The following is a 24,833-nucleotide window of genomic DNA, read 5'->3' as shown; positions in this document are numbered from 1 at the left end:
GCTGCTTTCAGCTCAGGTCATGATCTCAGGGTCCTGGGATTGAGCCCAAGCATCAGGCTCTCTGCTCAGCGGGGAGCCTGCTTCCCCTCTTTCTCTGCCTGCCTCTCTGCCTACTTGTGATCTCAGTCAAATAAATAAATAAAATCTTTAAAATCCTCCGTCAAGGTGAGATGCCACTCTTGAGATTTTTTTCATGCGGAGGAAGATTCTATGAAAACTGCCTCTCAAAACTGAATTCTTTCTTTCTTCAAATATAGTTTTGTTAACTGGTTATTAATGACGATTTATTACAAGGAGACTCCTAACAAAATAAAATTTCCAGTCAGGCAGGGTTAACTGAAACAAATGGGAAATAAGAAAAACATATATTTTCATGTATCTACTACGACGAGGACCATATTCTTTTCAAAATGATTATGGAAAAAGAGCACTGTAATTGAAGGAGAAATGGGCCATGTTCTGAAGCATTCAGTCCATCACTCTATCTTCCTAAATAAAAATCAGTCCGTTCTAGTCCTAATCATTGCTTAAAGCTACCCGCTTCTTGCTGTCCCTACTACCGTTCGTCCAGGTCAGGTACAGGTCTTCAGCTCATTTGCTGAGCCAGCTTCTCCCTGTCTCATTCAAGGCAGGACCTTTCTTTTTAAGACTTTATTTATCAGAGAGAGAGGGGGAGAGAGCGAGCGCAGGCAGACAGAGTGGCAGGCAGAGGCAGAGGGAGAAGCAGGCTCCCTGCTGAGCAAGGAGCCCGATGTGGGACTCGATCCCAGGACGCTGGGATCATGACCTGAGCCGAAGGCAGCTGCTCAACCAACTGAGCCACCCAGGCGTCCCAAGGCAGGATCTTTCTAGAATAAACCCTTCCCCGGTGCCACTCCCGCATTGCCGGCTCTGATCTGCCCCCTTGCTGGCCTCCCCCGCTCCAGCCCAGCTGGACTCCCGCCGGGCCAGCAGCCCGCCCGCCGGCCCGCCACTGGCCGCACTTCGCTCCTCCTTCCCACGCCTCTAGGTTAGCTCCGGCTCCTCCTTCAGGCTCCAGCCCCCTCTCCTGGGAAGACTTCCTGGACTCTACTTAAAGTGCCCCTGCTGTGGTTGTCCATCTTCTCTCCTGGCTCTCTCGAGGCTCCACATCATCGGGGTGATGATCTCCACCCCACAAACTGGGAGCACCCCCACTTTCCCAGGGCCTGGCCTAACCACGTGCTCCATTAAAAAAAAAAAAAAAAGTGGAACAAATGAATAAATGATCCCTTGTTCCGTTTGCTTTCATTGTATCATTCAGCATAAAACGGAACAAAACAAAACACCCTAGTTATTCTCTAGAAAATACAGAAATGCCGCTGGGTCCTACATCGTAAGAATGAGGACATCCTTTCCAGTACCGTGCTGAGTCAAACAGGTAGCGAGGTCCGGAGGAAGAGGCAAGGGTCTCGACTCATATTAAGTTTGCCCCAAGTCCCCACGTTTTAAAAGCACTAATTTCCTCATTGGCCATGCCCTTTCAATATTCCTTCCAAAGGTATTTTCAGTTTCCGTTTGACATGTACTTTCATCAGTTAATTTTTAATTGAGCCAAATATTAAATGTTCACATTAACCAGACAAAGCGTGTTTAGCTACTGATTTGCAGTGACAGCTGGTGTTATTCTCACACACAGGCCAAGCATGAAATAGAAAACTAATAACCCCTTAAGTGTGTTCTCAAAGTATCATTTATGGGAAAGAAGACGACTTTCAAAGGAGACTTGTGCAATGGCTGTCATTTTTTTTCCCCGAGCCACAAGCTGTTACAAAGCAGGGAAGCTCATTTTCTCACGGATGCGGACAAGCTCAAGAATCCCACTGTCACTCGATGTGTTCATTAAGAAGGAATCTGGCAGCAGCACGGGGGACCGATCCTTGGGAGAACAGGCCAATTATCTGGGTGTCCTTTATAATTTGAAGTTTCTGAATTCACTCATAGATAAGCCACTTGAAGAGGGTCTGGCAATGGTAACGTAATGCACAGATGGTCACTAAAGAAACGAGAGGGGGGAGGGGAGGGAGAGAGAATTTGCTTGTGGTTTCATTCATGGGGACAAATGTGCAAGCTGACACATCCTTCTTTTTAAAAAGCCCCTGGAGAAGTATGGTCAAGCTTCATTACAAGTAAACAAATCATACGATCTTTCTCAAACAGATGACAAAGGATGAGCAGTAACACTTTGAGTTTGCTTCGTGCCAAGAGATGAGGGTTCTTAAAATGCAAAATTCCTCCAGTTCTTAAAACCACAGAGAGGCAGTGATTCCGGCTTCAAGCAATACAGAGCATTGAGTTTAAAGCTGCCAGGCCAGTGGTTTTTATCCAGGACGCCCCTGGTGGTCTTCTTGCTGGTCTGTGTCTGGAGAGGTAAAATCTTAGGCTCTCTCACCTCTGGGAACACTGAGCTCGACTGACTGCCACCTTCGACGGGCGGCTTGTTTTCGTGTGGGAGAAGAACTAAGGGCTCATTTATCGCCGTGACTTCTATGCTGTAGTTCTTTTATATTGGAGCTACGACACTAATTAGGGGAGGGAGGAAACCACCTTGTACCCACTGTGAGAACCCTGGACGAGCCCTGATTTCTTCAATGATAAGGAGATGAAAATCTCAGCCATTAAGGCTTCTCCTGGGCTTGAGATTGGAACCACGGGACTGAGAGTAGCTAAGCACATATGTAGAGGCTGTGTGCCCTCTTTGTATAAACAGATCTAAGGTGACAACCCACAGCCTAGTGTCTAATATTAGCGTTAAAGACTTCGATTGAAGTTGAATGTTTAATGTAGATTATTTTCTATTTAAATTTTAAAATACATTTAATGTAAATCGAGACTTCTCTTCAAGTATGAATGACAGACTTTTTCAATTCAGTGATAAGTGATGAAATCAAAATACTCCACAGGTGTTTTCCTTTTTCTCATTTCTATTAAATCTGTGACGTGGGGACACTTGGAACACAGACACATTCCACAGTTAAGGAAAGTAGGAGAACATTAGTTGGTTGGGATGAGTTAGATGCTCAAAGGGCCTCTTCCATAATCTTTTATTCATTCATTCAATAAACAACTACTGTACATACTTATGATCTACTCTGCTAGGTGCCAGTTAAATAGGATAGGAGAAATATTTTTCTAAATAATGAAGTACCCAATGAAGGAGAACACTTTGATTGTATAAGATCTGCACAAATGGGGATTATTATTAGGATATTGGGACAACATTAATTTGAGTCAAGTTGAATTACTGTTTAAGTACGTAAACTGGTAGTGGAAAGCCAAGCCCACATTAATCACCTCCATCTAATCCACAGAAGTCTGTAGAGGACTTTTGGGGAAAAGCAGTATAGAATCAGCAGGGGCAGTTAGGACCACTTCTGGAAATGCAGGAAGGAAGTGGGAAATCTACCTGGCTTGGGGGGAAAATAGCATATCGTAGCCTTCCCCAGATTCTCTCTTGAGCCCCAGATCCTCAAGGCTAACTGCTAATGGGCATCTCCACTTGGATATCCTACTGGAAACTCAAGCTGAAAATGTGCAAAATTAACTTCATCACATTTACCCCCACAAAACAGCAACTGTTCTTATCTTTCCTCTTTCTCTTGAGGACAATAACACTTTTTGAATGAGCCGGGTTTCAGACTTGAGTCTTCTGCTTCTTCCACCTGTTGTGAGTCCTTTGCCTCCCCTTCAGCACTGCCGCCCACATCTGCGCCGTCGGGTCCGTGCCCCACTCTGCCACCGTGGTTCAAACCCCTTACCCGGTCTCTCACTGTCCAGCAATGTTCAGCAAGCCCACACACGCCGCCTTGCCTCAGAACCCTTTTGATCCTCATTTTAATGTCTACCATGTTTATTTACACTTCACCAAATTTATTTAAACGTCTCAACTTAGGACCCAGTCATATCTCATGAGGGAGCTCTGCGTCCCAACCAAGTCAGACTCTTTACTGTTTGCAATATTGTCCCACTAGGCTTCATCCATTCCTGTCTGCTCGGACTTCTCCCGTCCAGTTATCTAAAATGCCTCCTCCCCGTACCTCTATTGACCACCTCCTGCATGAAACTCCTCCAGGTCCCCTGCCTGCTGGACCCGATCTCTCCATCCATGAAAGAGTGGCAAAGATTACAGCAACTTACATCTTTTTAGGCAAGCTCCTTGAAGACAAAGTTGATCTTACACACTTTTTTACTCAACTAAAACACCTGGCATAGAGCCTTGCACATAGCAGACCCTCAGTTAACGGGTTTTCAATGAAAAAAAAAATATTAATGTGTATGATCATGCAAAATCACAAGAGCTTCATTACTCTTTTCATTTCCATCCCTGCCTTTCGTGAGTTAAATTCTGTGAACGACTGCTCATTTGTTCTGATAAGACTTCTTCATACTCTTTTCTTCTTATACTGTTACTTTAATATTTAATAAGTGGCTCTGCCTCACTATACTTACAATTTTGTTATTACAAAAACTCAAAACCACCTCTAAAAGCATTCAGTGTTAAAATGAAAGAGAGACAGAGGCAGAGAGATGCTAGCAGGAATTCACAAGGGAAATGACTAGGGGGAAGCCCTGAAATTTTAGACTCAGAAGTGCAAAAGGGCATCATTTATGGGCTTGCCTTTTTTTTTTTTCCTTTAGTAGAATGAAATATCAATCTCTGAAGCTGAGCATATAATTTGCAGTTAATTTTATTCCTATTCTAATTGCGAGAGGGTAATACATACAGCAAATAGGGAGTGAATGAAGAGGACTAAGTATCTGTCCCAGATTCTCCTGGAAAATTCAGATGCACCTGAGTGGCCTAGCAGGCTGCAGTTCAATTTCAGGGTCACTACACAGATACAACATTCACGGTGCTGCCTGCTAAAGCCATCTTCGTCCTCTGCCCAGAAGCGGTGGAGATAGTCCAGAAGAGACAGCCTGCACCACTGATCCTTTGTTCGGTGCTCCAAGCATTAAAAGTCGCAAACTCCCGATACTTCCGCAGCTTAAGAAAAGATAGTTAAAAAGAGAGAAATACAATAATTGGAACTGTCACGAGAAAGCTGTACTGGCCTCGATGGAAAAATCTCCCTTGAAATATTAAAGCTTCACTTGACGTCGTGGGTCCTCGGGTTGTTTTCAGGAGGCAGAGGAAAAGAGGAGACTGGGGTCAGTCATAAGCTTCTGACTCATTATGTTGAAGCCCCAGAGAGCCGATGAGCTGATTATTAACTAAAAATGGAATATGGCTCTATCCCTGACATTCTGAAGGCAAAACAAGGAGCAGGATGAAAACACAGATTTTCCAAACAGTTTCCCAGGGAAGTGCGTGTTCCGTGTGTCACGGAGAAGAGAGGTCCCCATTCTGTCGAGAAGTTTCTCACAGAATCCGGTCAATCCCCCAAGAAAAATCACCCAAGTAGCTCTCAGTACATCGCTACAAAGAGTCACCCCAGCATGGCAGGGACGTTCCTTTCCAAACACGTTTAAGGGGCGGGTGGGGAAGTGGTCTTGAGTAGAAGCTATTTTAATTAAGTTAGTCAAAACTTCTCTATGGCCAGGGAATAACCCCTCTAATCTCACACTGCAGAGACCGGAGCAAGCAAAAGTTCTGCTGGAGGATTCTATCTCCCCCCCCCCCCCCACTCCCCAGAGTGGCTGGAATTCAACATCTTTGAGGAAAAAGTGTCACCTTCTGTGGACAGAATTGTGCCTTGCCCTGCTCCCGGCAGCAAGACTGAAGTCGAGGTTATACTCCAGCTCCGGCCACAGCCCTCTTCAGATCCCTCTTGCTGGAATGCAGGCAGAACATTCTTTGCTTCAGGTGACTCCTACCCTGTGTGTGCCAGGAAGGCACAGGAGCTACATCCTGGAGGTTTCCCAGGGGTGGGATGATGGGCAGCTAGGGGACAGTCCTGGGGCAGGGTTCCCATGAGAAAGAGCTAGAAACAGTCATGCAATCATTATTCTTACTGAAGGACAGCTGTCTGTCCTTCTGTTGTCTGGCAAGTAAAAAGCAGAGAAACAATGTCAGCACTATGGAGTGGAGCATATATCAGAACAAATTGGTGAAGGAAAAAGGCTTGGTTGTAATTTCAAAAGTTTTACAATCTTCCACTTAAAGGAGGACCACGAGTGCAAGCAGTTAGACAGTACAAGACCTGCCTTTCGGGACCACAAATGCTACAATGGACTAGAAATTTCTATAAACAGATTTTGGAAGAGAAGCCTCTTAATAAAGGGAACAGTACTATAACCTAAAACAAAAGAAAACAAAAGCTTTTTTTTTTTTAAATCTCTGCCAAAGGAAGAGCCATGTTCTGTTCAAAATCAACTTGTATTTTTCTGCATACAAGGATGATTTAAGAGAGGCAGTTCTTCAAATTAAGTTAGTCTAATCACCCTATTCAAAGCCTTGATTGTCTTTTAAATACAAAGAATTACTGAAATACCTTAAAAATTGAAGACAGGTGTTTATTAAGTCTTCTTAATGTGTATTAAGGGTGTTTAATGGGTAAATATTTAACAAGGGAACTCCCCTGGCCTTTCAGTTCTCTTAAGTGTGTGTTTGCATCGTACAGTGTTTTTTAAATTACCTACATTTCTCCTCCTATTTAAATCAGACCTAATGCACACATGAACAGCCATATGGTTAGAAGTAACTTTTTTAGACAAAGATAGAAGAAGTGTATGCAAAATAATACATACTTGGGTTTTTTTTTTCTTTTTCTCTCTACATCTGAGCCTCTAGGATCATGCTAATAGGGTTGCGTGTAACTATGAGTTCACTTAGACACCTATGACACTAGCCCATGAGGTCACCCAACGCAGGGGTAAAAGCTGTCTTTCCTGTGTCCCCAACCTAACCCAGGGCCAGGTACATGAAGACTGGCAATCACATCTGTCGAAAAGTTGTCTCAGTCCTTGGATGATTTTCATCGTTAATTCTCTTTCTATGTCAAGCACTAACACTGTTTGAATCAAACCAAGAAGAATGAAAAAGAGAAGCTTCCTAGTGAAATAAATTCATGGAGTGGTCTCATGTATGTAGCTGGGGGAAGGGGTGGCCAGCTTGTAAGGTTACAGCTATGACTGAATAAGGTGATGATATTAGATTACCTTAAAAAGGCTTAACAGAACCTTTGAACCTCAAATACAATCTATCTCAGGGCGGGGCGTGGGGGGGGTACCTTTCTACTTGTACATGACAAAGACAGTGTTGTTTTTCTAGCACAATTGCACTTGAGCTGAGATACTGGTTTGCTTGACTATTGCTAAGACACGATGAGCGACCTCAAAAATGGGCATGGGGACAGCTGAGCAGGACCACTAGTCATATACACAGCACCCACACACCTGCTTTCTGAGTGAGTTTACTCTTCCTCCAAAAAACCAACTAGGACTAGAAACAAGGTTCAGGAAAAACTCTGAGAGTTTGCTTTTAAAAACAACAACTGTGGCTTTTGTTACCTGGCATTCTGTGCATTTAAACAACCTGAAATGTACCAGGTCAATTAAGGACTGTTAAAAAGATCAATCAGTTCTCACTAGAAAGCACAGCTGAAAGTAACAGGACGCACAAAAGAAAGCCATGTTTGCAACAGACATTGAACGGCAAGGAAAGCCCTACCCCTACGACAGAAAAGGGAACTAAGGGAACTATAAAATTTTACAAAGGTCCACAAATACAATCACTCAACAGCACGTGACTTGCAAACTCCAGGGGCGACCATGTAGTTTTTTTCCTACAGAATAAATTATTGCAGGGAGTCACGTGGTCCTTAGCAGGGAGAAAGATGCACTTTCCCAAGGAAAGTTCATCATTAAATATCTTAAGACTGGACCATCTTCAGACTATTTTTAATCCCTAACATTTCGCTGCCAAAATTGGCCATAAGCAGCTGATACTTGGCTGCCAGGAAAATAATGCTTTTTCACTTATTTCCTACACTGGCATGAGAATGGCATTGCTTTCTAGTTAAGTGTTTTGGTGGATCTGGACTGCCAACAGAAGATAGAAACTGCTTGCCGACCAACTAATAAAAAGGAAGCTAACCTCTACTGGATGTGGAGAAGTAAGTTCCTGTCTTCCTAAACCACCAAGACTAAAAGACCAAAAAAAAAAAAAAAAAAGGAAAAAGAAAAGTCACGCCACCATCTCATCAACAGAATGAAGCTAATCTCCCATTTAAGCCTTCTCTTTCTTTTAGTAGCCCACACCTCACTCTCTTATGAGACATGAAGCTGAATGTCCTCGGCCTGGAGGGAGCTATCAACCTCACTCATGGTCAAAGTGCCCTTATCTCGACACTTCCCCTCCAAGAGCCCCTTCGGCTTGAAGCAATCTTAGTCAACGCATCCACAGAACTCAAACCATGTTACTAGGGTTAAAATAATAACTAATGGAGCTATCAAAAGAGAGAAATCCCCTGCCTTTAATTGGAATAGAAGGGCTTACTTATTTTTACTTATTGTATTTTACTTTACTTATTGTCACTTATTTTATTGGGATCAGTAATGCCAATGCAAACCGTATAGCTACCATGAAAAACAGTCTTGAGAAGATGGGAGCTTACGATAATTAATCTCCTTTCTTTCATTCCAGGGTATCTCATCCAAGGATCAGATCACACTAGTGGACATCTGGGAATACTCAGTGTTCTAGGTAATACTAGAAACCCGGGAGGCTGCTGGAATGGGACAGTGGAAGACCCATCCCACACTGTCATTCTTCCTAAAAGATGGCCCCAGGAACCAATGGTAGATAATAGTCAACATCTCTAATTTTTATGTGCATTTGACAACGCGGATCTCGCAAGAACCACAGGTTCAGACTCATTGGCTATGGGGTGGAACCTGAGAAGCTACATCTCTAAGAAGCTCCCAGGTGATGGTCTGTGAACCCCACTTGGAGTAGCGGGGTCTCAGACATTTCCTAGAACTAATGGTGCCTTGCACTCCCTCTGTCCTGCTTCTCGCACAATGTCTTATTCAAACTTAGGAATAAAGCTACACTCTGTTTTAACCCAATTTCTTCTTTAGTCTTTATTTAATTTGTAAGCTTCTGGGGCTATGTCTCAGATGCCTCTCCTCCCAAGACACTTTCTCCAAGCTATGGAACGCAGAATACAAACAGTTTTCCTTAACCTCAGAAGGCTGATTTTGCATCAACAGCAGCAAAGACAAAAAGTGACTTCAGATCCGAAATGCCCATTATTCTACGTGCAGTCTGATCCACTGAGTCCTAGAAGCCACACAAGTCATTGTCAAAAGTTGGAAGAATGTACTAGCTCTCTTCTGACATTTGACAATGGGTATTCTGAGTACGTAACACTGTAAGACACAATACAGTATTAAGGGCGCAACTCTGATTGGTGCAAATTTCGGGGGGGTGTGGAGAATCTGTCTGTTTGCCATATGCCTAAACCAGACATTTAATTAGTCATGCCCATTTGAAAGGATAGGTAAATCATTTGTAACTCTCAAATACTACCACTCTGATTCTAAAGTATCCACTTATGATTACATTTCCTGATACCTGCTTTTTTTGGCCAAATTCCTTTGTTTTCCTATACAGTCATCCATCAACATGTTGTTCTGAAAACGACACATTTTACCATCAGCTATTTGTGCCTCTGTATGATTTATGTTTACTCTGAAAGGTTTTGTCAAAAAAACTTTTTTAAAATCATGTTCTACGGTATGTCATTGTGGTTTGGCATCATAAAATACAGCCTCGACGTTTATCAATCTCAAATACCTGTTGACCAGAGAGACAGGCTCTACTATGAAGACTCTATTTCGAAAGGAGTTAAAAGTGAGCCTTTACTTAAAAGGTAAACTCAACTGCATGAGATGTTAACATAGTAAAATGCAACAAAACAAAGGCCACGGTTCTATCTTAATTTCTATCAGAAGCATGTCTGTTGCCTCGATTTCATTAAATTTCTTAACAGATGAGAGTTACCACCTTGGATTTCTTTCAACTAGAAAGAAAATTTTGAAATTTTTTTTCATAAAAATATGAACTGTCAACTTAAGTTTTATGTTGGTTTTAAAAAGATTCTTTTGGGAGTCTGGAACTCTCTACCTTTTTGGTTACGGTGGTTAAAAATAAAACCACCTACTTAACCAAACTTTTAACAAAAATATCCTTTTACTCTTTAGTAAATTCTTCCAGAATTACTAAAGATCTGACAATATAGGATCTTGAAAAGACAATTCACAAGGAGCATTTTAATTGTCAGAAATTTAAATGGGGATATTTTCCTTTTCAACCACTGAAAGTGGCATCAGAATTTTGTCAACTTTGATCAAATAGGATCAGATTTTCATGTCAGCCATCTACTTTCTTGGCTTTTTCTCTTTTTTCTTGGCCTTAATACTAGCACGCTTGTAAACTGTAGTTAAATATGTAATGTGCTTCTTGAAATTGAATCCATTTGTAATCATTTTTAGGCTTTGTGGTCCTGTTAGGTCCTATAAAATAAGAACATCAGTAATTCTCCCTAGAGACAATACAAGGAAGGACTGCATTGCATCCTTTTTCAGAAAGAATTCTTCACCTTAAAACAAAAAGTCTGAAAAAACTTCAGACAAGATTTCTCTTTGACTTTTCCATAAATTGGTAATTTTACATATAAGATGCAGATCTCAATTACAATTCTTCAGTCTTAGGATCTGGACCCCCTCCCCCAAAGAATCGTACAAAACGATACCTTTATAAGAACGTGATGGAAGCTCTATCTAGCACCAGAAAAAAAAAAAAAATCACCGCACAGACGTTCTTCAAAGCTACAGGCATCGATCAGTACAACTAACCTCAAAGCATGACAGCATCCACAGTTGAGAATTAATGTGTCTACGCATTCTACGGATACTGTAGATGCAAGTTTTTCCTGCAGAGACCACCAAATGATGTGGACTCTAGGTGGCAAAAAGTAAAAGATACTAAAATTACAGTAAACATTAAAGTCATACACCTAGTACAGAAATAGAATGCAAAGTATGCAACCAGAACAAATTATGTCACTGATGAGATAAAGTATCCATGGCCCAATGTTCTTCAAGACACTCAGTCATGCCCACTGGGAACCATGTGGCACACGCCACAGGATGGAGTTTGTGCACTTTCCAAAAGCCAACTTAGCTCTTTACAAACACATCTAGGTTATCCAGGGAAAGCGAGCAACACTGGATTTCCTCTTAGAGTAGATCTTACCAAGTGAGTCAGAAAAGGCATGCCCTTGGTCCTCTGATGGAGTCTGTTCTTCTAACTGGGTAGTTCCCAAATTGTAGTGCAAATAAATTCCCAGGGGAACTTGTCTAACACGCGGAATGCCAACCCAACCTGGAGTCTAGCTAATGAGCTGTCCCGCGGTTGGGGGTGGGAGGAGGATTTCTGGACCCCCCAGTCTAAGAAACCCAGAGAGTATACCATTAATCCCGAGATCCCACTGGATAGCAAATGCTGGATCTTTAACCCTCCACGGCTGGCAAGCAAGGAAAACACTTTTGGCCAGTAGGAATCATCAACAATAGGTCTGGCAGCTGGACCTTCATGGGGGGCGGGGGCAGGGTGAGGGAAGCAGGCACCCTGATTTTATTTCCCTGGCTCATCAGCCTGCCCTTGGCCCAGGAGCCCACCCACACTCCAACCACGGATGCTCAGCCCCCGACCGGAAACGGCCAGCCCAGACGCACACTCAAGCAGACGTGCACCTACCCAGCCTCCGTTGTCCTGGATCCAGGTGTGCAAGTGCCGGTTCAGGTACTCAGTCATCCATAGGGCGATGTTGTCCACCAGGGGCGACATCTCCCGGTTGACGCTCTCCACACACATGACCCCACCGAACTCAAAGAAGGCCACAATCCTCCCCCAGTTCACCCCATCCCTGAAGAGCTCCTCCACCACCGTGGCAAAGCGTCCCCTCGCGGTGAAGGGCGTCAGGTGCAGCTGGCTGGACATCTCCGCGAAGTCGCGGCGGTAGCGACGGGAGAAGTCGTCGCCGGCCTGGCGCAGGGTCAGGTGGACCACAGGTGGCACGGGGCTGAGCGCAGGGCCCGCGGCGGCAGCGGCGGCGAGGGCGGCGGGGGGCGGGGGCGGCGAGGTCCTGGCGGGCGCGGGGGTGCGCCCGGGCTGGGAGGAGAAGATGCCCGGCGCGGGGGCGGCCCCCGGGGGCGCGGCGCCCGCGTCGCCGGCATCCCACTCGTAGCCCCTCTGCGACAGCTTATAGTGGATGTACTTCATCACTATCTCCCGGTTATCATACCCTGTTCTCCCAGCGTGCGCCATCCTTCCCCCGAGGAAAAGCAGCCGGGTACCAGCAGCACCTCTCGCCCCTGCTCCCGCCCCACGGCCCCGAAAGAAAGAATAGTTATAATCCAGCTATTTTATTGGATGTGCTTCGCATTCTTGGATGAGGGGGTGTCTTCAGTCACGCGGAACACTTGATTCTGGTGTTTCCCTCTTGGCATGAGATGCAGGAAATTTTTACTGAAATTCCTTTCGGATCTTTATTTCATGAGGCACATTATTATTAATTATTGTTAATATCAGTCTACTTCCTCTGCGATGCTGAAAGGTCAAAAAGAAAACTAAGTCAAAATCAGGTGCATTTTCCTTTATACACTGGGTGAAAGAACGCAGGGCATACACACTACAAGAAACACAGCTTAAAAGAATGTATTAAACTGCCTGGAAATTAAACTTACTCGAATGCACTTAAAGTTAAAATCTCAATTGTTTCCATTGAAAGTTACATTAAACCAATTTCCTGTGCAAAGAACTTACTTGTATTTTTTAAGGACAGCATGATCCTCTGTCAAGTTTCCTTTTTTGTGAAAACAAAACAAATGCATAAGGCAAAGATTCCATCAATCTTCAGAACTCTCCAGTTATAGCTGCTTTGAAACTTCCAAATGAATCAGGAGTTGGGGGAGGGAGGGTAAAAAATTAGGAGAATTTCCAGTTTGATTCCCAGACTTCTCCGTCACAGAAATGTCAATCCGTAGGAATCCCAACCGGAGATCTCAAGAGCACGAGGAAAAAAAGGCAGCGGCGGCGGCAGATGAATTACAATTTTCAGTCCCGTATTTGCAGAAGTCCTGTGATTTTCCCCCTCTCGGCAATTTACACACGCACACACACGCGCGGGCACAGACATGGATCTCTATCCGCGGGACCGCTTCACTCCTCCACGGGAGACAGACAGGGACCGGGGGCCGCCGGACGAGCCGGGCACGGGGGCAGGAATCCTCTTCTGATTAAACTCCGAACGGCAAATGCATTTTCCGAAAAGCTGCTTGATAAACGAAGGCAGGACGCGCCCGGCCCGCCGGTGCCGAGCGCGAGAAGCCCGCGCTGTGTGTGGTGCGGCGAGGGGTGGGGAGAAGGAGGTGGTGGGGGAGGGTTTTATTTTTTCCCTCTTTTCCTAAAAAGGATGACTGCTACGAAGTTCTCCCCCCTGGACCCCCTCTTCCGCTGCACCCCACCGGCGCACCCCGCCTCCGGGCTGCGCACCCTTTCTCCTCCTCCTGCTCCTGCGCGGCGGCGCTGGCGGCGGCCGCCCCCTCCGCGCTCCCGCCGCGCACCCGCTCCGGGCGATGACGGCCGCGCCGGCGGGGAGGGCCCGGCGCCCGGCACCTTCGCTGGCAGCGGCGGCGGCGGCGGCGGCGGCGGCGGCGGCTCGGCGGGGAAACCGAGAGCGGCGGGCGGGAGCGCGGCGGGCGGGGGAGGGGGCGGGGAGGAAGGGGGCGGGCGCGGGGCGGGGGGGGGTGGGGGCTGGCCTCTTACTTCATTCTCTCTAACCGACTGGTTTCCTGTGCGTACGTCACACGGTTCATTCAAAAAAAGAAGAAAGAAAGAGCCCTCCTCGGAGCCGCCCCGCCGCCCCTCCGCCCCGCTCCCCTTCCCGGGTTAAAGGAGCCGCGGCCGGGCTCGGAGCGGCGCGCCCCGCGGAGGACACATGGCGCGCAGGGCCCGCGGCCGGGGAGGGCGCGCCCGGGACGCCCCCGCCCGCCCGGCCCGCTCCGCTCCGCCCGCCCGCCCGCCCGCCGGGCTCGGCCGGTGGGTGGCGCGGGCGGCGCAAGGCCTCCCGCGCGGCCGCGGCGCAGTGGGTGTGCGAGGGGCCTCCTCGGGCCTGCAGCGGGCCCGGCGCGCTCTCAGGGGCCCGCGAGGGGCCGGGGGCGCCCGGGGTCTGCACGCGGCCGGCAGGCCGGCAGCCGGGTGGGTGCGCCAAGGGCGCAACCGCCGGGAATCGCTTCCACCCTTGTAACCGAGTGTGTATGTGTGTGTGTGTGAGTACGCGCGCGCGCGCACGGGGAGATCCGCTTCGACCCCTTTAACCGAGTGTGCACGCGTGTGCGCGCGCGCGCGCGTGTGTGTACGTGTACACACCGTGTTGCCGGCTCCTGGCAGCTGCCAGGGAGGAGACCAGGCCCACGCTGACCCCGAGCAGTGGGACCTCTGCGTGGCCCTCCCGCAGAGAGAGAGGCAAGGGAAGCCTCGAGCGTGCTTCCTAGGTGTGCGGGCGGAACACACACCCTGGGGACACGATCCGTGACCAAGGCCAGACAGCCCTCACCGGGCCAGTGAGGGGCGAGTCGAGGACGTCAAGGGCTGGAAGATGGCTAAGTAAACGTTTTGCCTCCGCCCCTGACAGGACTGGCACTAGGTTGGGGCTGGGCGCTGCGGGAGGGCTACCCGGTAACTCTCAGGCCCTGAAAAAGGTCCCAACACCGGGTGGGTGGGTTTCCCAAGGCCTGTGGGGTCACCTAGCAGCCAGTGCCAGATGGCTGCAGCTTAAGTTATCTGAACGCGCGTGTACACACACACACTATCACACACATAAATATATTACACACGCAAGCCCACAGACTTTTCATTCACCAGCCTGCACAGCCCCTAGGAGAAAAGCACAAGAGGGCAAACAAGTTGTGCTTGTTTAACTTTTTTTCTTAATCATCTCAGAAAGTCTTTGGCAAATAAAGCGCCAAGAAAACAAATGTATACTAAAAGCCCAGCAGCTTACCTGATAGGGCTCAAATACAGATAGAGAGGGATGCTGGGCTAGAGCGCTCACAGAAACGTGACAAATGAGCGTGGCAACATGTACAAACGTGTTCCAACACCATTTATTTTGTCTCGTTCCTAGCCTCAAATCAAAGCATGTGCTCTTGAGCAAAATAAGCATAAATTATTTCCATCCCATTTATCATAGGCAACCAAACAACATGCCAACCTCTTGCAAGTAGGAATGGGTGCCTCGTATAAACTTATCCCACCAAGAAGGAACGAAGGAAGATGCTCCTTCCTGCTTTTTCATGAGACATGGCACTGGGTGATGGTGGGGCTGGGGTGGGCGGTGGTGATGCAGGGTCTGGCCTGGAGATGAACATTGAGTATAGACTGACCTGGGGTGTATGTCCTCACAGAAAGAGTAGAGACCCATACTAATGCCTCAGCATGAAGTTTAAGAATCTTCTCAGAAGCTTGTCTTGGGCCTCCAAAATTACTTAGAGGAATTGAAAACCTTCGTGCTTCTGTGAGCCAGCATGGGAGTGAGGAAACGAGAGGACAGAGCTGGAAAAGAGATTGTACTTCTGCAAAGGGGTCCCCAGAAGGAAACGGGATTCCCCATCCCCAGAGAAAGAAAAGCCTCCTTATTTTTTTTTCCTCTCCTTTGCTCCCAGAGAGCCTCACTTGACAGATTTTCTCAGACTTACCCCTTCAGGGATGGGCATCTTGGCCATCCCCAGCCGTTCTCAGGACAGGGCTGCGTTGTAGTTCTGGACTAAGATCATATATTCCCCAGGAATGTTCTGAATTCTCTTCATATCGAAAGAGTGAAACCATTCCTCCATTCAGATTGGGTTATTAGCTTACACCCTCAAGTGTGAGGGCAGGTATTGTAGGAAGTGTGTGGAGTAACTGTCTCTGGGTATTGGGGAGGGAGTAGAGGGAGACCTGACCACAGCCAGGAGTCCTGGGTTTGAATCCCAGATCCTTGCCAGAGACCTTCCAACACCCTCCCACCTGGAGGCACTATTACAGACTTTTCACTTGGCAAGACAACTTCTACCTTTCAGAGCCAATGGACTACCCCACTGGCAGCTTTGCCTGGCTGGATTCTCGGAGTAGGGTAGCACCAGGGAGAGAAAAGAACAAGATGCAAGGAAGGGAGATTGTATCAAGAGCCTGAAAGGCCCGTGTTTTCCTTTCTTCTCCCGTCTGCCAAACAAAAAGCTTTTTATTGCCAATTTTCGCCACCTACTGGTTGATGTTTAACAGTATCTTTCAGAAAGTTCTCTTCGTCCATCACGAATAGAAACACTTCCAAGGGTTATGAAATTCAAAAAGAACATTATTCCCATCTGGGCATACATGTTTTATATATAGGCATGTAGTAAGTCTTACTATTAAACTTTTTATTTAAAATGGGGATACAAAAACCCCATTCATTAACTGAGAGGGAACTGATGACTAATAGATAAGGTGAGTTAAAAATATAAAACACGACCCCAAGCCATTTAGACAAACTAAAGTGGAATGCATCCATAAAAGAAATGAACTGACCAGAGAGGGTAAGAACAAAGAGGTCACATAGCTGCATAAAAAGGAACTGCTTAAAAAACATCTCCCAGACAAGCAATGCAAAATACTAATTTCCAGTTTCAAATGTCTTCTAAATTATCATTTTCAGCTTTATTGCGATATAATCCACACAGCTCAGATATTATGAACTCTTGACACTAAACAGTGTCATGTGCGTTCAGATGGGTTGCATCTGTTGTTGGTCATTATTATAGGATAATATTATAATCCTAATTCCCAATTAGCATTCGGTACTAACAGTAACACTGTTCTCAGTGCATTAATGCCCCAGAGCCTGTCTTCTGCTATAGGACTGATTGCAAACGATTTGTCCACTATGTGCTCTCAAACCATCCTTGTCATCACAAGGAAACACTTTCACCAAATCTAAACCAAGAGGCTTTGGTTTAACTGACAAACCTACTTAACTCATGTAGGGTGGGCCCTAAACCTCAAAAAATATTTGAAACAATTAAGCAACAACCTTTGCAGCCAAGCCAAAACTGCAGGTGAATCATTCTGCTGTGTGAATTTGATAGCAGGCAAGTCCTGTTTCCTTCTGGTTCACAAAGGCAAGGGCAGGAAATATACTCCTGGCAATACTTTTCCCTTCAAATCCATGACTTGGCATTATAAGTGAAATGAAATAAGCACAGGGAGTTACATTTTTCAAACGGCTACTGCCCTCACTGGGTCAAAATGCAGACACAGACCCAAACAACGGGATAACACCATTGTGTTAGGGGAAATAGGCATTCTTCTATGCAATGACTTTTATTTTCGTACGTGATTTGGCACAGAGCAGTGTCTCCCGGTTATTACTTATTGATGAACATGTTTAGAGAAACGGAGGTGACTGTTTTTATCTCCTAGAGCTTCCATAACAAAGTACCACAAGCCAGGTGGCTTGAAACAAATTTATTTTCCCACAGTTCAGGAAGTGTGAAGTCTAAAATCAAGGTGCAGCTGGGCCAGGCTCCCTGTGAAGGCTCTAGGGGGAGATCTTTCCTCGCCCTTCCTAGCTTCTGGTGGTGTCTGGCAGTCCTTGGGGGGCCTGGGCATGTACCTGCCTGACTCTGATCTGCCTCTGTTGTCACTTGGCCTTTTCCATGTCTCTCTGGGTTCTCTTCTTGTAAGGTTGCCAACCATATTGGGTTAGGAACCGAATAACCTCATCTTAACTCAGTTATATTGGTAAAGACCCTATTTCCAAGTAAGATCACATTTACGGGCACTGGGGGTTAAGACACTGATGACATCTTTTGAGGGTGCACAACTCACCCCGTAATAATATGTGTCTAATATGGGATCTTCCAAACTAACGACAATGGTTTTACTCAAGGCTCAGGGTTCAGCAACCCCTGAATTTCAAGGGGCACCATAATCTTTTTAAAACTCAAATCTGGCCATTTTATATTTCTGCCCAAAGTTCTTCGGAGGCTAACATTGCAACTCCTCTACATGGCTTGATCTGGTGCAAATCTACCCCCGGGTACCCCCCCTTTCCTTATGCGTTCCCTTCTTGCAGCCATATTAACTCTGTGCTTTCTGGAATACACCAAGATCTCTCGTGCCTTTTGCCTTTGCACATCTGCTCTTCTACCTGAAACACACCGAACCTTCTCAGAAGGAATTCATCCTCATTCCTCCAGTTTCATCTTCAGACAACCCCCCCACCCACCCATGAGACCATGCCTGACCTCCCTGCTCAGTCCTCAGAGCCCCCTCGTGCCACTGGAAGAGGGTTAGGACAGGGTATAGGCAGAAAACTGAATAAGGGCTCCATAGCTTAGTAGTTGCTACCGTGGACTAGTAACTTAACCTCTCTGTGCCTGTGCCTCCGCGTAAGGCGGCTATGAAGCGTACCGCTGGAGGGGCAGCACATGATTGAAATGAATTCAATGTGATGCGCTCACGACAGTGACCGCCATGGGCTAGTTTTGTTGGAGGACAGGGACTGTATCTTTCCCAGCCTAGAATACTGTCCGACACTCAAACATTTGTGGCATAAAATCCAGAGGTTCCAAGCTGAAGAAAGAAGTCCAGGAAGACTTGTAAGGGCCTTCAGAGAGATGAAAGTGGGGAGGGAAGAAAGAAGCAACGTACTCACCACCTGGGAGGGACCGACTATTTACGCAGAGCAGGTTCCCCAGGGGCCCGGCTGCCGTGCTCAGTAAGTATATGTTGAATGAGGGAAATCGAGGGCGTAAAATCAGGAGTGGAACATAATATATATTTTTCTCCTTTTTAAACATCCAAATACAAAATTATAGAAGGGATATCATATGCTGCTTATGGTATATACAATGCTCAAATTTAGAGAATGCTCAAGTTTGTAAACCAAGATGTCCAAGGAATCTCTCCACGATGGAAACCAAATTTTCCCATTTAAAGACAGGGCTATTAAGGTGTGTTATTTTATATATCAGTCTTCTGTGTTCTTCAGAACCTAAGAAATATTGCATTGTTAGTATATGCAGGTTTAAAGTGTGGGAAATCTATTTGTTTTTATATGAAATGTATTAAATTAAGAAATATTACTACCACTTTTCTTTTCTACCACCTTTTACTCATGTTTTACTCAATATCTGAGTCACACAAACACAGAACATATTTGGAATAGGCGCTCTGAATGCCAAGTAACTTACTCTGAAAATATTAGTTCCTAAAAAATGATCAAAATCAAACCCTGTCAATGTTTAGGAGGCAAGGTTAGAATAATATTATGAAAGAGATTTGTGTTTTGCTTAAATGACTCTTAAACACAAATTTCAAAAAAAAATACATTTTCAAATCTGTAAAGCTTGTTCCCCATTTATTTTTTGTTGTGATTCAGAAATACAAGATATGAAAATTAGGTTACAATTTTGCCACAAAAGCATCTAAAGTAGCAAACACAAGTTCTAATATATATCAAAATAGCCAAATGCATTCTTACAGTTTAAAAATGTCTTTAGAGTTGTCCCATCAAGCAAGTGTAAAATATAATAGCTATTATCTCCTCTTCAAAATATCAAATCTGCCGTCACTGCGCTGAACTAAACAAGATTGAGTCCAGAGTATGGAAGGTTATGGTTAGTGTACTTTTTAAAGCTGAGTTACTAAGAACTAAGGACATGAGAAAGATACAAAGCATCGTATGTCAAAAACTATGAATATTTAAAAGTGTCCTCATGTGAGTGAGACATGTTTAAATTAGAACATGAGGTAATAAAATTATATCTGTTGATGATAAAACTCAGTAAAAAAAAAAATTATCATGGTATTGCCTTCTTCCAGAAAGACAAAGACATACAATTCTTCGAATTGAAGCTACTATTTCCAAAATGCTTTTATCATCTAAATATTAGAAATGCACTCCCAAAGTTCGCTTCTAAGAATCAGTGATATATGGTTTAACCAGCAGATTTCTAACTGAACACATGTAAGTATTAATGCAAAGAAGCCATTATTGACAGTATTTTTCATTTTTTCTCTTTTCAGTTGTGAAAATTAAATTTTAAAAAATAACAGAAAAGAACAATTTCCTGGACTTTGTTTTTGTAAAAAGAAATGGGGGTTATATCTTATATCTTTTTAATTATAGAGGGTCCTTGAACATATTTTGGAATTTCTATGGATGAACGACATTCAATATGTTTTATAAATAAATATACTCACAAATACACTATAATAAAACAGTAAAACCAAGCCCAGCAGAGGCAACCACTTCGGAACCAACACACACAATAAACAGTAGTTGGTCACAAATAGAAAGCCAACACTTCAACAGAATTGTAATCAAACTCCTGCCACAGGTAGGACACACCCACTTCTGGGTACAGTACAAAGTATTGAATCAATGACCCCTTTAAAAAAAAAAAAAGAAATGGCAACAGTTTCCTGAACAATCTGACTTCAGGGGGTTTTGTGTGTATGTGCGTTGTTATTGTTGTTGTTTTTAATTCCCCTGAGCAAGCAAAAAAAAAAAAAAAAAAAGACAAGTCAGTATAAAAAATGTACAAAAACTGAGCCAAAAAAGATTAAAAATAGAATTTTCCTTTGTAATATTTTCATGTTTTGGATGAAGTCAGATCTTTGTGTGACGCTAAATGCCTATAATCCTTTATCCAAACTGTTCGGGCCAGACTCATTTCAGAATTCTTAATTTTTTAGATTTGTAAAAAGGTGATATGGGGCATATGCCGGATATTACAAAACGTGTCTGTAGAATCTAGGGCAATACCTAGAATCAAACTCATTGTTTCTTTGGGAAAAATTAATGAAGAGTCCATAAAATGGATAAATCAAAACTCTAACACATCAGTTCAAGTCAGGTTTTACTATCAAATGAAGAATGGCACCAATTTAGGAAAAGAGGGGGAAAAAACCCCAACAACTTAGTTTTCAAAGTTTTTTGGATACGGAGCTTTGGCCCTTTAACTCATCTGACAAAAAAGCCCATTCCTTGAACAAAATCTGCTCGCATGCCCGAGCTACAACAGGTTTGAGGAAAGGATCTCCCACCACAGAATGGGGGCTCTTAAATTTGTTCAGGGAGCAGATTACCTGGAGGTGACAGTACAGATTACGAGGAAGCACGGACAACGTCTACGGAAGTAACTGTGGTCCAATAATCATACTAAACGAGACACCATCTTGGGCTAGATTTTCATCTGGACCAGCAGTTGGAGGTGCCAACAAGGAACATTCACCAGAAAAAATAAAAGTGAGAAATAGCCAGGCATTAATGTGTAACTGTTTTCTGCGAATTAGGGAAACGGAGCCATTATTCTATCTGAAGAGGCTGCGAGGTATGACCTAATGTAGTTTGCAAACGAGGGCTACAGAAGACAGGGAGATTCATGAAGCTCTTATGGCATCCACCCACCCCCACAAACTGCAATGAAGTCATTCCACGCAACTTCTATATTAAATAATTTCTTCGATCTTTGTCAGTGTTAAAATATGCCATTCTCAGATCCTCATTAAAAGGATGCCAAGGATTAAAGCCATTAAATATCTCACTTTAAAAAAATTAAGTCATCTTAAAGTCAAGAGGTTCAAAAACTCAAGAGCAAAAAAAGGTTCGCTGTAATTTTTAGGCCTTTAATCTTTTGTATGCACAGTATATGCACACGGTGTGTGCAGAAGGAGGAGGCGTAGCATTATGATGAAGGGGACTGTTCCTAAGTAGAGAGCACACACAGTGACAGGATGAAGCAGGGAATGTTGGCCAAAACCCATGAGAGGCACTTATTGTGGAAATCCACTAACTGAGCAACAGAGCCTGTGATGTGAAAACAACATTCACGGGGCCGAGAGGATCCCAGGGCTTATGCTGTGGGAGTGATGACTGGGCTTCCTTAACGTGGTGTGCAGAGACGGTTTTCCGATTAAATGGGAGTCACAGAGAGAATGGGTGATCATTTTCTTTCGAAAATGAGTATCTTCAAAATTGGCCTTGTCCTATCTTCTTTCTCTTAACGAGGAAAATGTAAATATACGATCATCAGCCTTTTGTAAAAGCTACATATATGCTACCAGAAGAATGTCACGCTTTTTAATTTTTTTCACCTGTTTTAATTAATTCATGAGTTAATTTAAAAAGTCAAGTCAAAAAACTTCAACTAGTCTTTTTTTTATATATAAAAATATTATAGCAGTATCAGGAAAACAGGAGGGAGAGACGGGAAGAATGACAAGACACTCTAATGGGATGGGTGAGCTCCGCGTCCTCGTGGCTGTTGAAGAAATTGTAAACTTTTAAGCTTCTAAGATTTTATTTCTCTTCAGAAAACATTTTAGGAGGCTGCCTTTCCCCGTGAATGAAAAACAAAAAGTGCTCTACGCATTCGAGTCTAAAGAAGACAAGAAATCACTATTTTTCCTACAGGAAAATCGCTCTCCCCTGCCCTTCCCCTGCACTGCCCTCCCTCATCCCCCTGTATTGTTATGGGATCAAAGAGAGAGAGAAGCCCCGAGCGGCCACCAGAAGACTGAGTCAGGGACATCATCACACACTCAGACTTGCCCGCAATGTGTAAAACTCCTCTTGAGTAAAATACACCATGTTAAAAAGACCAAAGGTGGGGGGGGTAGCCCCAGAAACCCATAAATTGCCTATCGTGGAAGGTTAAAAAAAGTGCCCAAGGCTGCATCTTATATATCATAAGGTACATTTCTGGACTTAATCTCAATAGAGGGGGAAAAAAAAGAATAAACAGACACATGTAAATGATCATTCTGGAATCACGGTCTTCACCCTGCTCACATGCTGTTCGTTCCCACAGGGTCATCACCTCCCGCCCCCGAGAACCACAGGTCTCCTGCTCCGTATTTGCATAGTGTTAATAACATCACCCGCGCCGCACGCCTCTCCCCTCGCCCGCAGCCAGGTTTCGGAAGAGCACTGGTCCCATCTCACATATTCAAAAGCGATACATACGTGTCTGTAGGCCAAAAACCGGGTCCCTTTTAGCAGCAAGCTGTTCAGTTATTTAGAAACAGTCTTTTCCCCAGGGATACGGATTAGTCAGTTTTGTCTGCAATTTCCGATTTTGCTCTCTGCATCATGCAGCGACGCACGATGCTGTCGAAGCTTCCGAGGTAAAACAGCGCGATGGTGCGGAAGAGGCCCATGGTGACCACCTGCGAGACACAGAGAGACCCCGAGCTCGTCCCACAGCACAGGGCCGCACCTCACCTCAGCAGCTTTCAAGGTCCTCTCCCATAAAGAGTTTCGAAGACATGTCTTCTAATCTGCTCCAAGGATGATGAAAACTCCCGAACTGGGGCGTCTGGGTGGCTCCGTGGGTTACATGTCTGCCTTTGGCTCAGGTCATATCTCAGGGTCCTGGGATCGAGTCCCACGTCCCCCGAGTCGGACTCCCTCTCAGCCGGGAGTCTGTTTCTCCCTCTCCCACGGCCCCTCCTCCCTGCTCTCTCTCTTCTTTTTCTCTCAAATAAATAAAATCTTTAAAATAAAATAAAATAACTCTGTAAGCATCAGGACAGCACAGAGGACAGAAGCTGTTCATTTTGCGCCCCTGGACAGCATGTGGCTGTCAGAGTTAGAACAGCCGAATGTTTGCCCAATTCAAATTAAACAAAAAGCAAATTAGGTATTATACAAAAAGCAAATTAGGTATTCTTAGCAGTCCTTGGGTTCTAATAGCTAGAGAATATCCACTCTGGCATCCCCAATACCCAAACTGTCATCAAGGCTTTCTGGTTTAAGACTTATATCCTAGGGGCACCTGGGTGGCTCAGTGGGTTAAAGCCTCTGCCTTTGGCTCAGGTCATGATCCCAGGGTCCTGGGATCGAGCCCCACATCTCTGCTGAGCAGAGAGCCCGTTTCCCCCACTCTCTCTCTGCCTGCTTCTCTGTCTACTTGCGATCTCTGTCTGTCAAATAAATAAAATCTTTAAAAAAAAAAAAAAAGACTTATGTTCTGAACAGAAAAGTCAGACCCTATTCTAAGTGCTACCACCATAGCAGAAAGACACAGGGCCTGCCTTCCACAAGCTTCTTCGATAATTAGAAAGACGACCAACTGGGGGAGGACAATGACTGCATTAGGCGGAGACAGGGGATGTCCATTAACCACCAGGATTCTTGTCCACACACTCTCACGGCAACACCTCTGACTGGAATTTTTTTCCAGACACAGAACTACAAAGAAAACCATTTTCAAATACACTAGTTCTCAAATGCTGCCTCCCGTGGGCCCTTTTTCAGAAAAGCACTAGAAGACTAAAAAAGTCACATTAAGGGGTCAATGAAGAAAGGGAACATCGTGTGACACAGGAGGCAGGGGACCCCCAAAGCAGATGACAGGCAGAGGGGACCCCAGACATGGGACAGTGTGTCCTGACGGGTAGCTCAGAAGGCTCCAGGAAGGATTGCTTCCAGAAGGGAAAACTGATAGAATGTCTGATATTTCTGAAAGGAAATGAAGACTGTCATTATTAATACATAGAAAAAAGCCAATAACAGTTTCAGGGAAAACAAAAGGTTATACAAGAAAGGAAAATTAATTATGTATAATACGGAGTTCAGCTGTGAAGAGCACTGACGTAGCTGTAACAGTGATAATCTCAAATACAGATCTGACCAGAATCATAATGTAAGTAAAAAGGGAGGGCGGGAACGGAGGAGAGGCGGCTGTAGACAGAAGGGAGAGGGCGTGAGGAAGAGCTGAATCCTCCTCTTTCTTGGTGGAAGCCCATGCCTGACCCCAAGCTGAGAAATCCGTGG

The 24,833-nt window shown here is 44.9% G+C and overlaps 2 protein-coding genes across 4 annotated transcripts in view; both read right to left on the bottom strand.

The window, feature by feature from the left end:
• Positions 1–13,997, bottom strand: part of BCL2 (BCL2 apoptosis regulator) — a 173,243-nt gene extending 159,246 nt beyond the window's left edge. The window contains exons 1-3 of one of the 3 annotated variants that reach the window (XM_082699293.1): positions 12,794–13,992; positions 11,726–12,577; positions 1,255–2,014 (exon numbers count right to left, since the gene is read on the bottom strand). In XM_082699293.1, the coding sequence (XP_082555419.1) occupies positions 2,012–2,014; positions 11,726–12,295 (573 nt within the window). In that variant the 5' untranslated portion in view covers positions 12,296–12,577; positions 12,794–13,992 and the 3' untranslated portion in view covers positions 1,255–2,011. Of the gene's footprint in view, positions 1–1,254; positions 2,015–4,562; positions 5,006–11,725; positions 12,578–12,793 lie in introns of those variants that run through there. The other 2 variants (XM_082699291.1, XM_082699292.1) reach the window with 2 other exon arrangements.
• A 5,395-nt stretch (positions 13,998–19,392) lies between these two features.
• KDSR (3-ketodihydrosphingosine reductase) overlaps positions 19,393–24,833 on the bottom strand; it is a 39,364-nt gene continuing 33,923 nt past the window's right edge. The window contains exon 10 of the mRNA XM_082699290.1: positions 19,393–23,224. Coding sequence (XP_082555416.1) covers positions 23,105–23,224 — 120 coding nt within the window. The 3' untranslated portion in view covers positions 19,393–23,104. The remainder of the gene's footprint in view (positions 23,225–24,833) is intronic.

This window comes from Mustela nivalis, assembly GCF_964662115.1.
Source record: "Mustela nivalis genome assembly, chromosome: 14".
NCBI lineage: Eukaryota > Metazoa > Chordata > Mammalia > Carnivora > Mustelidae > Mustela > Mustela nivalis.
This window is presented reverse-complemented; position numbering and strand designations above follow the sequence as displayed.